The sequence below is a fragment of the Ranitomeya imitator genome, chromosome 4, assembly GCF_032444005.1.
Source record: "Ranitomeya imitator isolate aRanImi1 chromosome 4, aRanImi1.pri, whole genome shotgun sequence".
Lineage (NCBI taxonomy): Eukaryota > Metazoa > Chordata > Amphibia > Anura > Dendrobatidae > Ranitomeya > Ranitomeya imitator.
The window spans coordinates 335,633,240-335,649,865 of record NC_091285.1 but is presented as its reverse complement, the minus strand read 5'-3'; the positions used below and the strand labels follow the sequence as shown (position 1 = coordinate 335,649,865).

The following is a 16,626-nucleotide window of genomic DNA, read 5'->3' as shown; positions in this document are numbered from 1 at the left end:
CCTGTGTATCTGTGTTATATTGTCTGTGTGCTGTAAATAAAGGTTGTTCTTTTAGACTGGAAATACGTGGGGTAGCAGTCAGCTTTTATATGCTGTCATGTAATCAAGGAATTCCAGCCACTGTCCTTCATTCAGAATCTACATTAAAAGCAGAGTGGACCTCCTGAAACACGGGGTGGTACTGAAAGAGGTACCCCAGCTTGGTAGACCCCGTTACAACATGCAAAACAATTGAAGCAGAAACCATCCAAAAACTGATAAATTCAATGCACGAGAGAGTTCAGAAGCTTCTTTCGAACAAGGGGTCCTATGTGCAAATGTAACATCACCTAGAATAAAGTTTTCACTTGAAAACTGTTTGATTTCATTTTGTAATAAGCTGATAATGCTTATAACTTCACAATTGACCATTTTTTTGTTCAAAATTAAATAAAAAAGGTTAAACTATGCTGTGCATAATAATTTGGAACATGCATTTTGAGTGTTATTTTTTTAAAAAGATACTGTTTTCATAGGCAGTTTGTTCCAAAACATTGCAATTATACTAGAATAGTAGATGACTGGAAAATAACAATGACTGCAATTCAGATAGGTAATTTAGAGAAAATATGAGGAAATATTATTTGCATAATAATTTGGAACACAGTGTACACATATTTACACAATATACTGCACACATACAGTAAACATAAAATATATATATATTTTAATAGTAATCTTTATATAGCGCTAACATATTCTGCAGCGCTTTACAGTTTGCACATATTATCATCGCTGTCCCCGATGGGGCTCCCAATCTAAATTCCCTATCAGTATGTCTTTGGAATATATATATATATATACAGTGGGGCAAAAAAGTATTTAGTCAGTCAGCAATAGTGCAAGTTCCACCACTTAAAAAGATGAGAGGCGTCTGTAATTTACATCATAGGTAGACCTCAACTATGGGAGACAAACTGAGAAAAAAAAATCCAGAAAATCACATTGTCTGTTTTTTTAACATTTTATTTGCATATTATGGTGGAAAATAAGTATTTGGTCAGAAACAAACAATCAAGATTTCTGGCTCTCACAGACCTGTAACTTCTTCTTTAAGAGTCTCCTCTTTCCTCCACTCATTACCTGTAGTAATGGCACCTGTTTAAACTTGTTATCAGTATAAAAAGACACCTGTGCACACCCTCAAACAGTCTGACTCCAAACTCTACTATGGTGAAGACCAAAGAGCTGTCAAAGGACACCAGAAACAAAATTGTAGCCCTGCACCAAGCTGGGAAGATTGAATCTGCAATAGCCAACCAGCTTGGAGTGAAGAAATCAACAGTGGGAGCAATAATTAGAAAATGGAAGACATACAAGACCACTGATAATCTCCCTCGATCTGGGGCTCCACGCAAAATCCCACCCCGTGGGGTCAGAATGATCACAAGAACGGTGAGCAAAAATCCCAGAACCACGCGGGGGACCTAGTGAATGAACTGCAGAGAGTTGGGACCAATGTAACAAGGCCTACCATAAGTAACACACTACGCCACCATGGACTCAGATCCTGCAGTGCCAGACGTGTCCCACTGCTTAAGCCAGTACATGTCCGGGCCCGTCTGAAGTTTGCTAGAGAGCATTTGGATGATCCAGAGGAGTTTTGGGAGAATGTCCTATGGTCTGATGAAACCAAACTGGAACTGTTTGGTAGAAACACAACTTGTCGTGTTTGGAGGAAAAAGAATACTGAGTTGCATCCATCAAACACCATACCTACTGTAAAGCATGGTGGTGGAAACATCATGCTTTGGGGCTGTTTCTCTGCAAAGGGGCCAGGACGACTGATCCGGGTACATGAAAGAATGAATGGGGCCATGTATCGTGAGATTTTGAGTGCAAACCTCCTTCCATCAGCAAGGGCATTGAAGATGAAACGTGGCTGGGTCTTTCAACATGACAATGATCCAAAGCACACCGCCAGGGCAACGAAGGAGTGGCTTCGTAAGAAGCATTTCAAGGTCCTGGAGTGGCCTAGCCAGTCTCCAGATCTCAACCCTATAGAAAACCTTTGGAGGGAGTTGAAAGTCCGTGTTGCCAAGTGAAAAGCCAAAAACATCACTGCTCTAGAGGAGATCTGCATGGAGGAATGGGCCAACATACCAACAACAGTGTGTGGCAACCTTGTGAAGACTTACAGAAAACGTTTGACCTCTGTCATTGCCAACAAAGGATATAATACAAAGTATTGAGATGAAATTTTGTTTCTGACCAAATACTTATTTTCCACCATAATATGCAAATAAAATGTTAAAAAAACAGACAATGTGATTTTCTGGATTTTTTTTTCTCAGTTTGTCTCCCATAGTTGAGGTCTACCTATGATGTAAATTACAGACGCCTCTCATCTTTTTAAGTGGTGGAACTTGCACTATTGCTGACTGACTAAATACTTTTTTGCCCCACTGTATATATTTAAACAACGTGTGTGTATAATCTACAAGGTGGGCCATTTATATGGATACACCTAAATAAAATTGGGACGGTTGGTGTTATCAGCTTCCGGTTTGTGGCACATTAGTATATGGGGGGGGGAACTCTTCAAGATGGGTGGTGACCATGGCGGCCATTTTGAAGTCGGCCATTTTGGATCCAACTTTATTTTTTCCAATGGGAAGAGGGTCATGTGACACATCAAACTTATTGAGAATTTTACAAGAAAAACAATGGTGTGTTTGGTTTTAACGTAACTTTATTCTTTCGTGAGTTATTTACAAATGTGTTCAAAGTGCTGCCCATTGTGATGACCCTCTTCCCATTGGAAAAAATAAAGTTGGATCCTAAATGGCTGACTTCAAAATGGCCGCAATGGTCACAACCCATCTTGAAAAGTCCCCCCCCCCCCCCCATATACTAAAGTTCCACAAACAGTTAGTTATCACCAACCATTCCCATTTTATTTAGGTGTATCCATATAAATGGCCCACCCTGTATATATAATCACACACCCACACTATAACACATAATATACACATATACAGTGTGTGTTTTTGTGTATGTATACACCCAGATACATATATAGTTATACTTTACCAGATCCTGCTGCTTCACTTGTGCAGATCCCATTACAGTGATTTAGGGTCAGCCATGATGAGTAGGAGAGGACACAGTCAGGACTGCAGACACTGGGGCAGAGGGAGATACCTGTGCAGTGACACTAGAGAGAATTTACCACACTGTTCACTGTAAGTAATGCTGTGCACTTCATAAAGGGTCTGCAGAAGCAGGGAGCCCCATTTGTGAGTGGGGGCCCTAAGCATGTGCCTAGTTTTCCTGCCCCAGCACTGTCCCTGCCTCATTCAGACGTTTGATTTTTACACTTATAAGAAACCAAACCAAATTTTTTTTTTGATCAGTCTAGTTCAAGTTTCATCAGTTTTTCTCATACACGGAGAAAAAACAAGTTTCTTCACCTTCTCCATTCTGACACTGTGAAAATCAGAGTGCAGTACTTTTTTCACGGACACATAGACTTGCAATGCTGATTTTGATCCTGCATGTCTCCATGATTTTCCAAGGACCGCACGGTCCACAAAAGACCACGAACATGTCAATGACCCCATAGAATATCACAGGTAGAAATGCTAACCATGAAAATCATTTAGATATTTCCAGTCGTTCTTTTTCCTTTTAGTATTAGTACAGAGGTAAAAGTGATTATTTGAACTCTGGGGCCCCACTACAGCTGTGCAGTGAGGAAGAACAACAGTGGAGTCCTCAACTACCAGACATTTCTCATCTTTCCTGTAGTTAAGTGGTAAACCTAAATTATGTGAAAACGCATTTCTTTACGTTATAATTAGTATTTGGTGTTTTGTTACTTGACAGGAGGAAGAAGTATCCAGATTTACTAAAATGGTTTTGCATAGAAACTATTAAAGTGTGCTGCCCTCCAGGGACATATGGACCCGACTGCTTAGGTAAAGAACCATAAATTAAAATGGACATTTTATATACTTTTATTTCTACATGAGGTGTAATTGGTGGATTAAGGAACATTAGATATTTTTTATTATCTGTGTTGTAATTCCTCACTACAGTCAATGGGTTTAATTCCTGTTGGTGAATTAAAGGCGTATTCCCATCTCCAAGATTCTATCCCAATATGTTGTAGGAATAATAATAATAATAATTAATATTAGCAAATGCCTCCGATTAGAAATGTATAGTTCTTCTGACTGGCAGTGTCGCTTACCCCATGTAGTTACAACCACTAACTAAGTGTCACTATAAGTGGTCGTAACCATGGATACCTAAGCTACTACAATGCTCTGCACATGGGGCAAGCAACATAGCAAATCAGAAGAGCTATACTACATTTCTAACTGGAAGTACTTGCTAATATTATTATTACACGTGCTACATTTTGGGATAGGATCTTGGAGATGGAAACAACCCATTAAAACATTGCTTACATTCATGTGATGAAGGCTCATCTTGGTCTGTTAACAGCTCTGTTTGGTGCACAAAGAACTGCTTACATTGTTACAAACAGCTACAGGACTGATTTCTCTCCTGTCTTTTGACTTTAGGCTTATGATAAACATTTTGTGAGCAAGACCTGTTTGGAGAGTAGTGATTTTGAGACATTTGACCACAAAGTGTATTTAAAACTTGATTAAACCCTTTCTTAGAAAAGGGTTTTTTGGCATTAAGCTACCAGCGTACAGTCACTGCATGTGACTGCAGACTTGTAAATCCTCACATTGCGTGCGTTGTGGTGCCGGTAGCAGGCGGTCATATGACTTCAAGTATGTGACTTGCATACTTCCTGCCATACTGCTAGTAGACTGGTCCGGCCTCGCTCACTGCAGGTGCATTGAGCAAAGCCATGCCTATCTAGGTGAACATGAATGCATGTATGCAAATCACATACTTCCGATCACGCGCCAGCCACTCCTCATGGCATCAGAGATTCCTACAGTACACATTGCTCACAATGTGAAGATTCACTGACTGCAGACTTGTAGCTTTAGGTCGGACAACCCCATCTAAATACTAAATTCCCTAGCATAAAATTGTAACAGATACTTCCCTCCCACACCAGTGCTGCTATAGCAATGTTGGCGCTGGTTCTGCCTGTGGCTTGCGTGATATTGTTATGCCAAATGAGCACTGCAGCCAATCTGCAATCGCTAGTGGGTTTCTTTGCTCCAGATCTTTTTCCGGATGAAACTCAGTCCAAAGGAAATATGAGAACTGCTGTCCATTAGCAACTGATTGACTGACTGCAGTGCTCACGGCATAACCATGTCATGTGAAACCAGGTGCTTGTGGTGAATACCTGTTGTGTACTTTAAGAATGGCTTGATTGTGTAATGGGCATGCCTTGCCATCTTTTGTGGATGTGGGTTACCTGACTTTCCTCCAAAATAGGATGTTTTGTAAAAGAATTGTCATATGTTACATATATGGAGGTATCACCAGTGGTGTGCGGCGGCAACAGTTCTTTACTCCCTTCTTACTATTGAGTGGACGCTTGGCTGAGTGTGCACATGTATGTGAGGATCGGTGGAATAAGCTGTTGGTCAAGTAACTTCAGAACTGTATTCTGCTTTGGATTTTCTGTACACATATCCATATTGAAAATCGAGCTGCTCCAAGCCTTCATATACATTGATTAAACTCCAGTCTGCTCGTCTTCTCACACTAACAAAGATTATGATTTGCTCTCATTTTTTCCAGGTTGTTTAGGTGGCTCAGAGCGACCTTGTCATGGTAATGGACTTTGTAGTGGTGACGGCACCAGAAGTGGAGATGGATCATGTCGCTGTAATGTGGAGTATACTGGGACATTTTGCCTTGAATGTGCAGATGGATACTTCAGTTTAGAGAAAAATGACACCCACTGTACTTGTTCTGGTAATTGCTATTTCTATTTTGAGTCACATTTGTTTCTGCTGATTTATTATCATTATTTCTCTAGTCACCTTCCACGACAGCCACTTCGGAGGTTGCCTTCCCCGCCCTAATACGGGACAGGAACACAGAGTTTAAATACCCCTCCCCTTCCTGCAACCACCAGTGTTTTCCTGTCCCCTATGGGGCATGAAGAGGATCTGAAGGGGCTGCCGTGGCCGGCGGTCAGAGCTCCACGTTACCTTTACAAGCCGGGCAACTGAGGTCAGGGGGCTTTCCTCTCCTCCTCTGGTGCTGCTCCCGTCTCCTTGCTTGGCAGGACTCGGAACTCTCCCGCCTCTCCTGAGCCTCCTCTGGGGATAAAGCGGGGCTGTGACGTGCATGCCGGGGCCTCCTGTAGCCCCCCGGCTTCCTCCTGCTGCATCCCGGGCTGTCCGCACTGCGGCACGCTGGGTGAGGGCGTGCGTCTCGGAGTGGCGCGTCTCTTCCTGCGCGCGTCACTTTCGGTCTGTTCCTGTGCGTTCTACGGTGAAGCGCGTGCCGGCCGGCGGTTTGTGCTGCATCGTCCGGGGCAGCATTACCGGGGCTTGGTCGCGGCAGCCATGACAGGCAGCTGGCGAGACCAATCAGCGACTTGGATTCCATGACAGACAGAGGCCGCGACCAATGAATATCTGTGACGGAAAGAAGGACAGACAGAAAGACAGAAGTGATATATACACACACACACACACACACACACACACACACACACACACATTCACATTCACATTCACATTCCTTCAAGCAGCTTAAGCAAACCTTTTTCTCTCTTTTTAGGGAGAAAAGGACTCTGACCCTAGAAAGACAAGCCGCAAATGCAAAGTGTGTGCAACCAAACTCCCATCTACATATGGGAAAAAGCTCTGCCAGTCCTGTACAGATGAGGTCCTACGCGCTGAGCAGCCTTCTCTTCTGGATAGCATAAAATCCCTCATTAAGCAGGAGGTCCAGTCTTCCATGGCTAACCTCTCCCAGACCCCGGTACCTCATCCACCTCCTCCCAAAAAGAGGAAAAAGGCCCCAGTAGAGTCTGACTCAGACTCAGGGGAGATTGAATACTCTGGTTCGGAGGACGTTTGGGAGAATGAGGGTTCCACTTCCGCCCCCACCCCTAAATCAGAGAACAAAAAATATTACTTTAATTCTGAGGATATGTGTGACCTAATTAGTATAGTAAGAGGCACCATGGGGGTGGAGGATGAGGAAATTAAGCTTACTATACAGGACGAGATGTTTCAAGGGTTAAAGCCCAAAGATCAAAAGGGATTTCCTGTACATAAAAATATTAAGTATCTAATTCTTCATGAATGGAGTCTCCTTGAAAAAAGTCTTAACATCCCCTCAGAACTGAAAAACCATTTTCCCTTGGACGGAGATAACTCCTTATGGGAAACCCCGAAAGTTGATATACAGGTGTCCAGGGTAACTAAGAAAACGGCCCTTCCCTTTGAGGACTCTTCCCAGCTCAAAGATCCAATGGATCGAAAGATAGAGAGCTTGCTAAGAAAGTCCTGGGACACCTCCACAAATTTATTAAAGACCAACATAGCCTCCACGTGCGTGGCTAGATCCTTGTTCATCTGGTTACGCAAGCTTGAGGATCATTTGGCACAGGGCACCCCAACGGAGGAGATCCTAGACTCCCTACCCCTGCTGCAAAAAGCAACAGGAAATCCTAGCTGATGCCTCTGCTGAGTCCGTCCGTGTAGCCGCAAAAGCTGCCGTCCTCTCCAACTCATCCAGGAGAGCACTCTGGTTAAAATCCTGGGGCGGTGACTTCATCTCCAAGTTATGCAGCATCCCCTTCCAGGGCCATCATGTATTTGGTCCCATTCTGGATGATATCCTGGATAAGGCAGCCGATAAAAAGAAATCGCTCCCTGAACAAGGAAACCCTAGGAAACGTTTTTTTCGTCCCTCCCGTGACCCATCTTCACAAAGAGATTATAGGGGAAAAGGCAAAACAGGGAGATGGAGTTACCCCAAAGGAGGCAAGGGCTGGAACATCCTTGTCCCCCAGACTCAACAGACCCCAGATAAACAATGACGCTGCTCCGGTTGTGGGTTGACTCTCACTCTTTCACCCAGTGGCAGTCCATCTCCGCAAATCAATGGGTCCTTCGTACCATACGAGATGGACTAAAAATAGAATTCAAGAGACCTCCCCCACAATACTTGAAAATAACCTCCCTACAAACCCCACACCTCCAAAACTCCTTATTAAGAGATCTACGAAGTCTGCTCCAATCAAATGTGATCTCGCAGGTGCCAAAACTGGAGGAAGGACGTGGCCATTATTCACGTCTTTCTGGTAACAAAACCTTCGGGGAAAAGCAGGATCATTATAAACCTGAAACCATTGAACGAATCTGTTCCTACAGGAGATTCAAAATGGAATCAATCAGGTCAATAATTCCCCTCATCGGGCAGAATTTGGTAATGGCGACAGTGGATCTGAGGGATGCGTACTACCATGTGCCAATCCACCCAGAACACAGGAAATTCCTCAGATTCGCAGTCTCTCAGTGGCGGCAAATCAAACATTTCCAATTTAACGTCCTACCCTTCGGCATCTCTTCAGCTGCACAGGTTTTTACAAAAGTAATGGTCTTCATCCGTTATCAGGGAATATGCATAGTCCCATATTTAGACTTCTCATCATGGCACCGTCTATCCCCCATCTGGAGACGGACGTGACAAAGACCCTGAAGATATTAAAATCCCTGGGCTGGATCCCGAATCTAGAAAAATCAGAAATCTGTCCCTCCACAAGGAGAACGTTTCTGGGGGTTATTCTGTACTCAAAAAAAAGAACATTGTTTCTACCCAGAGATCGTCAGATCGACCTCGTACAGAAAATAACCAGATTCAGAGACCAGCGATCACCGACCCTCAAGGAGTCAATGTCTGCTCTAGGTTCCCTGACCGCATGCATCCAAGCAGTTTCCTGGGCTCAGGCTCACACGCGAACTCTTCGTGCTCCTACATTCCAGGAAGCGACAGGTCCCATTTGACTCAAAGGATTTTTCTCCCCGGCCACGTAAAATCGGCTCTGAAGTGGTGGTTGGATTACCAAAATCTTCAAAAGGGGGTCACCTGGCACCAGCTTCCCCTGAAGACACTGCGTTCAGATGCCAGCAAACGGGGCTGGGGCGCAGTGGTAGACAGTTGCCACTTTCAGGGACGGTGGGCATCAGACATCAGCAGCAGTTCCTCGAACCTAAGGGAATTAAAGGCCGTAGAAAAAGCTCTAAAAGCATCTTCTGCGTTGATCCAAAATCGCCACATTTGAATTTACTCAGACAACATGACCACAGTGGCCTACCTGCGACACCAGGGAGGAACGAAGTATGCCGGTCTAAAGGAGATAGCAGCAAGAATCTTTTTCTGGGCAGAAAAGAACTTTCTGTCAGTCACAGTGGTACATCTCAGAGGAATATACAATACTCAGGCAGACTATCTCAGCCGGAAAGACATACATCTAAGGGAGTGGTGTCTGGACCAAACCGTGTTCATGTCCCTAACCTCAAGGTGGGGAACCCCAGAAGTGGACCTGTTTGCCAACGGACAAAATGCAAAGACGGAGAAATTCTTCTCCCTCTATCACTCGGATGGGGCGCAAGGAATAGCTTGGAGGTTCAACCTCGCATATGCTTTTCCACCCATCCGCATGCTGGCGAAGATGCTACAGAAAAGACAGAGTTACCACAATCCTAATCACACCACTATGGCCCGGGAAGAGCTGGTACAGTGCCCTGCTGGACATGGCCTTAGAAGGTCCCTGGCCTCTACCTCCAGAAAGTCGACCCCTTCACCAAGGTCCCCTACTACATCCGGACCTACACAAGCTGAACCTAGCGGCATGGTTACTGAGGCCAAAATCTTAAGGGCCAGGGGACTCTCAGATAAAGTAATCCAAACCCTCCAAAAAAGCAGAAAGCCAGTAACCAATGCCATCTATGCCATGGTCTGGAAAAGGTTTACGTCCTGGTGTTTCCCAGAAATTCTGAGCACATGCACTTTATTTGCACTGGCCTACTTTATATGTATGACATTATGAGCGTTTTAACCCCTTCAAGTCGCGGCCCTTTTTCGTTTTTGCGTTTTCATTTTTCACTTCCCTCCTTCCCAGAGCCATACCTTTTTTATTTTTCCCTGAATATGGTCATGTGATGGCTTATTTTTTGCGGGACGAGTTGTACTTTTGAACGACACCATTGGTTTTACCATGTCTTTTACTAGAAAACGGGAAAAAAATTCCAAGTGCGGTGAAATTGCAAAAAAAGTGCAATCCCACACTTGTTTTTTATTTGGCTTTTTTGCTAGGTTCATTAAATGCTAAAACGGACCTGCCATTGTGATTCTCTAGGTCATTACGAGTTCATAGACATCTAACATGTCTAGGTTATTTTTTATCCAAGTGGTGAAAAAAAAATTCAAAACTTTGCTTTAAAAAAAAAAAAAAAAAAAAAAAAGTGTGCCATTTTCCGATACCCGAAGTGTCTCCATTTTTCGTGATCTGGGGTCGGTTGAGGGCTTATTTTTTGCGTGCCGAGCTGACTTTTTTAACCCCTTAGTGACCGCCAATACGCCTTTTAACTGACCTGAGATATAAGAGACTTATATCCCCATACAGGTGACAATCCAGTAGCTGTCAGCTGTCCACTATAGCTGACAACTTGCTGCATCAGCCATGATCAGTGTTTGCACCGTCCAAATCTATTTAACCCCTTAGATGCTGCTGTCAATAGTGACTACATCATTATAAACGGTTAACAGACTGTGGGGGCTTTCTCTTTATCCCATTTGGTGGTCTCAGATCATGATTTTGTGGTCCTGATGTTTGTCATGGAAAACAGAGTCTGTCGGCTGTAGTAACCTGTTCAGAAGTTAGTGACATTTAGGTGATAAAAATACACATTTTCATTTTTCTCATGCCACTTTGCATTAATTCCTGAAAATCACCCGAAGGGTTAACAAATGACCTGACTGCAGTTTTCAATATGTCAGGGGGTGCTGTTTTTAAAATTGTATCACTTGTGGGGATTTCTCTATATATAGGACCCCCAAATTCACTTCAAACATGGATAGGTCCCTAAAAAAATACATTTTGTAAATTTCCTTGAAAAAAATTTAAATTGTTGATACATTTTTAATCCTCCTAAAATGCTAACAAAATAAAATAACATTTTGCAAATGGTGCTGATGTAAAGCCGACATGTGGGAAATGTTATTTATTAATGTTTTGCTGTGGTATGACTATCGGGATTAAAGGGATAATCATTCAAAGTTTTAAAATTGCAAATTTTTTAACATTTTTTTTTCAAATTTCTGATATGCTTTATGTTTATTTATAAAAAATATCAACCTAAATTTACCATTATCATAAAGTATAATGTGTCACGAAAAAACAATCTCAAAATCACTGGGCTTTGTTGAAGCATTCCAGAGTTATTACCACATAAAGTAACACTGGTCAGATTTCAAAAATTTGGCTCCGTCACTAAGGGGTTAATGATACCATTTCGGTGCAGATATGTTCTTTTGATCGCCCGTTATTGCATTTTAATGCAATGTCGCGGCGACCAAAAAAATGTAATTCTGGCGTTTCGGATTTTTTTCTCGCTACGCTGTTTAGCGATCAGATTAATGCTTTTTTTTAATTGATCAGGCGATTCTGAACGCGGCGATACCAAATACGTGTAGGTTTTTTTTTTGTTTTTTTAATTGTTTTATTTAGGATGGGGCGAAAGGGGGGTGATTTAAACTTTTATATTTTTTTTCATATTTTTAAAAACATTTTTTTTTACTTGTGCCATGCTTCAATAGCCTCCATGGGAGGCTAGAAGCTGGCATTGCCTGATCAGCTCTGCTACATAACAGCGATCATCAGATCGCTGCTATGTAGCTGAAATGCAGGTGTGCTGTGAGCGCCGACCACAGGGGGGCGCTCACAGCAGGCCTGCATCAGTAACCATAGAGGTCTCAAGGACCTCTATGGTTACCTTCCTGATGCATCGCCGACCCCCGATCATGTGACGGGGGTCGGCAATGACATAATTTCCGGCCGCCCGGCCGGAAGCGCCGGTTAAATGCCGCTGTCTGCGTTTTGACAGCGGCATTTAACAGGTTAATAGCGGCGGGTGAATAGCGATTTCACCCGCCGCTATTGCGCGCACATGTCAGCTGTACAAAACAGCTGACATGTCGCGACTTTGATGTGGGCTCACCGCCGGAGCCCACATCAAAGGGGGTGACACGGCATGCGCAGTAATAGTACGGCGCATGTCGTGAAAAGGTTAAGGCTCCTTCTATTTGATACATCTGTGGCGATTTGCCACATTGACATTTATTTCATACATCCCAAAATAGATATATTCTCATCGGGAGTCTTTGTACCATATTTTTGCACACTATGGGCAGTATTGATGGATATGTATTTAGTATTTATTGATGTAATGTACATTTACCCTTCATCCTGGGATTGATTTCTACTAAGTAGTCATTAATGTCAATATTTTATTCTATTTTTTTGTGGTCATTGTTTGTATCATGGGCAGATAAACACTGTTTGTTTGCATCCTGTCATTATTTTTTACTTCCTTGTTTGTCCTCAATAAATATCTTTGATACTCTATCCACATATTGGTTATTACTTCTGTATTGTACCTTTTAGTTTGGTTTTTCTCTTCTCTGTATACATCTATCCTCCGAATGGTCTGCCATTCACTCCAGAACTAAGCTATATATCACCTTATGGTCATCACTTGATGAGTATTTATAATTCTTCATATTGTTGTTTTTAGCTCTATTCAGTGTGTAATTTTTTTCTTTCTTTTATATAGTATGCCATGAATCGTGTAAAACATGTTATGGTCCATCTAGTAATGGCTGTATAGTATGTAAGGAAGGATGGGCCAGAGAAGATGAAGGTTGTGCAGGTTAGTGTTACTTTGTACTATGCAGTTTGACATTGTTACATGCATAGGATCTTGACATAGATGATTTATCTCAAGGTTCATTTACTATTGGCAGTTCTCCCAAGTAGCATAATGGAAGAAGTCTATGCTATCACTGTACTGTACCATGGGCCATCTCACACCATAGTATAGAGCTGTAGCCCAGCTTTTCCACTGCTTGGCTGATTAGCCTCCCCCAGCTCTCTACTTAAAGGGAACCTGTCAGCAGGATTGTGCACAGTAACCTACACACAGTGTCAGGTCGGCGCTGTTACACTGAATAAAATGATACCTTGGTTGATGAAATCCATCTTGTGGTTGTTTCTTAATCTTTATTTTCCATTTTGTGTTAATATGAGATTCTCGTGCCCTAAGGCGGGGCTGGTGTTTGTGGTGCTCTGATTATATATTGATAATGCGGACTGCTGACAGGTCACTGAGCTATCGGATCTCTATACAAACCGATAGCTGCTACTGCACAGGTGAGCCAGGCGCCATTTTAAAAATGACTTTTTTTTTCCGTCGCTCAAGTAAATCTGCAAATGGGATTTAGTGCGCAGTAACCATGCGATTATGCTGCTGCGCAGGGGCCACGGACGGCACCTGCCTGCAGAAGGGTTTTTTTTTTTTTTTTTATTATTCAGTAGGTGCTGGTATTCATTATGCAAACTAGGGGGCAGTCTGCATTATGAATACCTAATCAGAGCACCGCATACACCAACCCCACCCCGGGGCATGAGCATCTCATTAACTCAAAACGGAAAATAAAGATTTAGAAACAACCACAAGATAGATTTCATCAACCAAGGTATCATTGTAATCAGTATAACAGCGCCGACCGGACACTCTGTGTAGGTTACTGTGCACAATCCTGCTGACAGGATCCCTTTAAGGGGTTATTTTCAGGTTCTCTATTGAGCAGCACACTGCTTTCCAGTCTCGCTCACTTCCTGGTTTCTGGCTGGGTGGGCACTCCACATTGAGGGTATGTGCACACGTCCGGATTTCTTGCAGAAATTTCCTGAAGAAAACCGGAAATTTTCTGCAAGAAATCCGCATTTTTTTTTGCGTTTTTTTTTCCGTTTTTTTTCGTGTGTTTTTTTTTTTTTTTTTAGCATTCTGCAAGCGTAATTAGCTTGCAGAATGCTAAAGTTTTCCAAGCGATCTGTAGCATCGCTTGGAAAACTGACTGACAGGTTGGTCACACTTGTCAAACAGTGTTTGACAAGTGTGACCAACTTTTTACTATAGATGCTGCCTATGCAGCATCAATAGTAAAAGATAGAATGTTTAAAAATAATAAAAAAAATGGTTATACTTACCTGCAGACAGCCGATCTCCTCGGCGGCGTCCGTTCCTATAGATGGTTTGTGTGTGAAGGACCTTTGATGACGTCGCGGCTTGTGATTGGTCGCGTGAGCGGTCACATGAGCGGTCACGCGACCAATCACAAGACCGCGACGTCATCGCAGGTCCTTCACACAGACCATCTAAAGGAACGGAACCGGCGGGAACACTCCTGGGGCCATCAGAGGGTGAGTATATCACTATTTTTTTATTTTAATTCTTTTTTTTTTTTTACCAATTATATGGTGCCCAGTCCGTGGAGGAGAGTCTCCTCTCCTCCACCCTGGGTACCAACTGCACATAATCTGCTTACTTCCCGCATGGTGTGCATAGCCCCATGCGGAAAGTATGCAGATCAATGTACTCCTAGGTGTGCGGAATCCCCGCCATTCCGCATATTTAATGAACATGTTGCTTTTTTTTCCGCGATGCGATTTTTTTTTTTGCGGAAAAAAATGCAACATTTGCACAAAATATGCGGAATACCCTGCAAATAATAGGAGGCATATGTTAGCGTTTTTTTCACGTTTTTATAGCGAAAAAACGCGGAAAAAAAACGCGAAAAATCCTGAACGTGTGCACATGGCCTGAGTGACAGTTCTGGTGGGCAGCAATGATGTAGTTTAGATCTGCTGTAATACAATCAGCTACCAGTTGTTTGTTCTGCGTTTACACTGCTATCACTGTATTTACATATGGCGATAAGGGTACCGTCACACAGTGCAATTTTGATCGCTACGACGGCACGATTCGTGACGTTCGAGCGATATAGTTACGAGATCGCAGTGTCTGACACGCTCCTGCGATCAGGGACCCCGCTGAGAATCGTACGTCGTAGCAGATCGTTTGAAACTTTCTTTCGTCGTCTAGTGTCCCGCTGTGGCGGCATGATCGCATGGTGTAACATATATCGTATACGATGTGCGCATAGTAACTAACGGCTTCTACATCGCACATACGTCATGAAATTATCGCTCCAGCGTCGTAGATTGCAAAGTGTGACAGCAGTCTACGACGCTGGAGCGATATTGTTACGATGCTGGAGCGTCACGGATCGTACCGTCGTAGCGATGAAAATTGCACTGTGTGACGGTACCCTTATCGCCATATGTAAATACAGTGATAGCAGTGTAAACGCAGAACAAACAGGGGACTTGATCTAGCTTCCAGCTCCTATTGTGAGAGCCATGATTAGGCGACCTTCTCAGGAGAAACCTAAAGGTACCGTCACACATAGCGACGCTGCAGCGATACCGACAACGATCCGGATCGCTGCAGCGTCGCTGTTTGGTCGCTGGAGAGCTGTCACACAGACAGCTCTCCAGCGACCAACGATCCCGAGGTCCCCGGTAACCAGGGTAAACATCGGGTAACTAAGCGCAGGGCCGTGCTTAGTAACCCGATGTTTACCCTGGTTACCATCCTAAAAAGTAAAAAAACAAACGCTACATACTTACCTTCCGCTGTCTGTCCTCGGCGCTCTGCTTCTCTGGTCTGGCTGTGAGCGCCGGGCAGCCAGAAAGCAGAGCGGTGACGTCACCGCTCTGCTTTCCGGCTGACCGACGCTCACAGCCAGAGCAGGAGGAGTGCAGAGCACAGCGCTGGAGGACAGACAGCGGTAGGTAAGTATGTAGTGTTTGTTTTTTTACTTTTAGGATGGTAACCAGGGTAAACATCGGGTTACTAAGCGCGGCCCTGCGCTTAGTTACCCGATGTTTACCCTGGTTACCAGCAAAGACATCGCTGAATCGGTGTCACACACGCCGATTCAGCGATGTCTACGGGGAGTCCAGCGACGAAATAAAGTTCTGGACTTTCTTCCCCGACCAGCGATCTCCCAGCAGGGGCCTGATCGCTGCTGCCTGTCACACTGGACGATATCGCTAGCGAGGACGCTGCAACGTCACGGATCGCTAGCGATATCGTCTAGTGTGACGGTACCTTAATGCTGGGGGTGGAGGTGTACAGCAGTAAAGTGGGTATCGTCATGGGAGCAGCTGCAGAGCCAGGAGGGCACATCTGCTAAGGCTGGTAAGTATTACTAATAGCCTTCCCCTGTACAGTGACCATTGCCATGATATTTTGGATGGCCACCATCTTTGCTGTTATCACTTGGTAGACCTGATTTTAGGTGCTAAAGGCAACGAGCATCACTCCCAATTATAACTTAGGAGGGGCTCTTGATTGCAAGCTGTATGAGGAGGGTGGGCATATATCGCACTCCATATTATGCTGCTAGATCTGCTTGTTGTCAGGAGATGATGTGTGCCCCTACTCATTATGCTGTTTATAATCAAAAAGTGAATTCAGCCCTTCGCACCACAACCTCCTCTTAAAGTTGGAGTGATGCTCATTGCCATAGGGGTCTAAATTGGGGTCT

At 43.7% G+C, this 16,626-nt stretch overlaps 1 protein-coding gene across 2 annotated transcripts in view; it reads left to right on the top strand.

The window, feature by feature from the left end:
- CRELD2 (cysteine rich with EGF like domains 2) overlaps positions 1 to 16,626 on the top strand; it is a 99,798-nt gene that overhangs the window by 27,951 nt on the left and 55,221 nt on the right. Inside the window, exons 4-6 of one of the 2 annotated variants that reach the window (XM_069764970.1) lie at positions 3,868 to 3,959; positions 5,725 to 5,901; positions 12,786 to 12,881. In XM_069764970.1, the coding sequence (XP_069621071.1) occupies positions 3,868 to 3,959; positions 5,725 to 5,901; positions 12,786 to 12,881 (365 nt within the window). The remainder of the gene's footprint in view (positions 1 to 3,867; positions 3,960 to 5,724; positions 5,902 to 12,785; positions 12,882 to 16,626) is intronic. The other variant, XM_069764971.1, reaches the window with a different exon arrangement.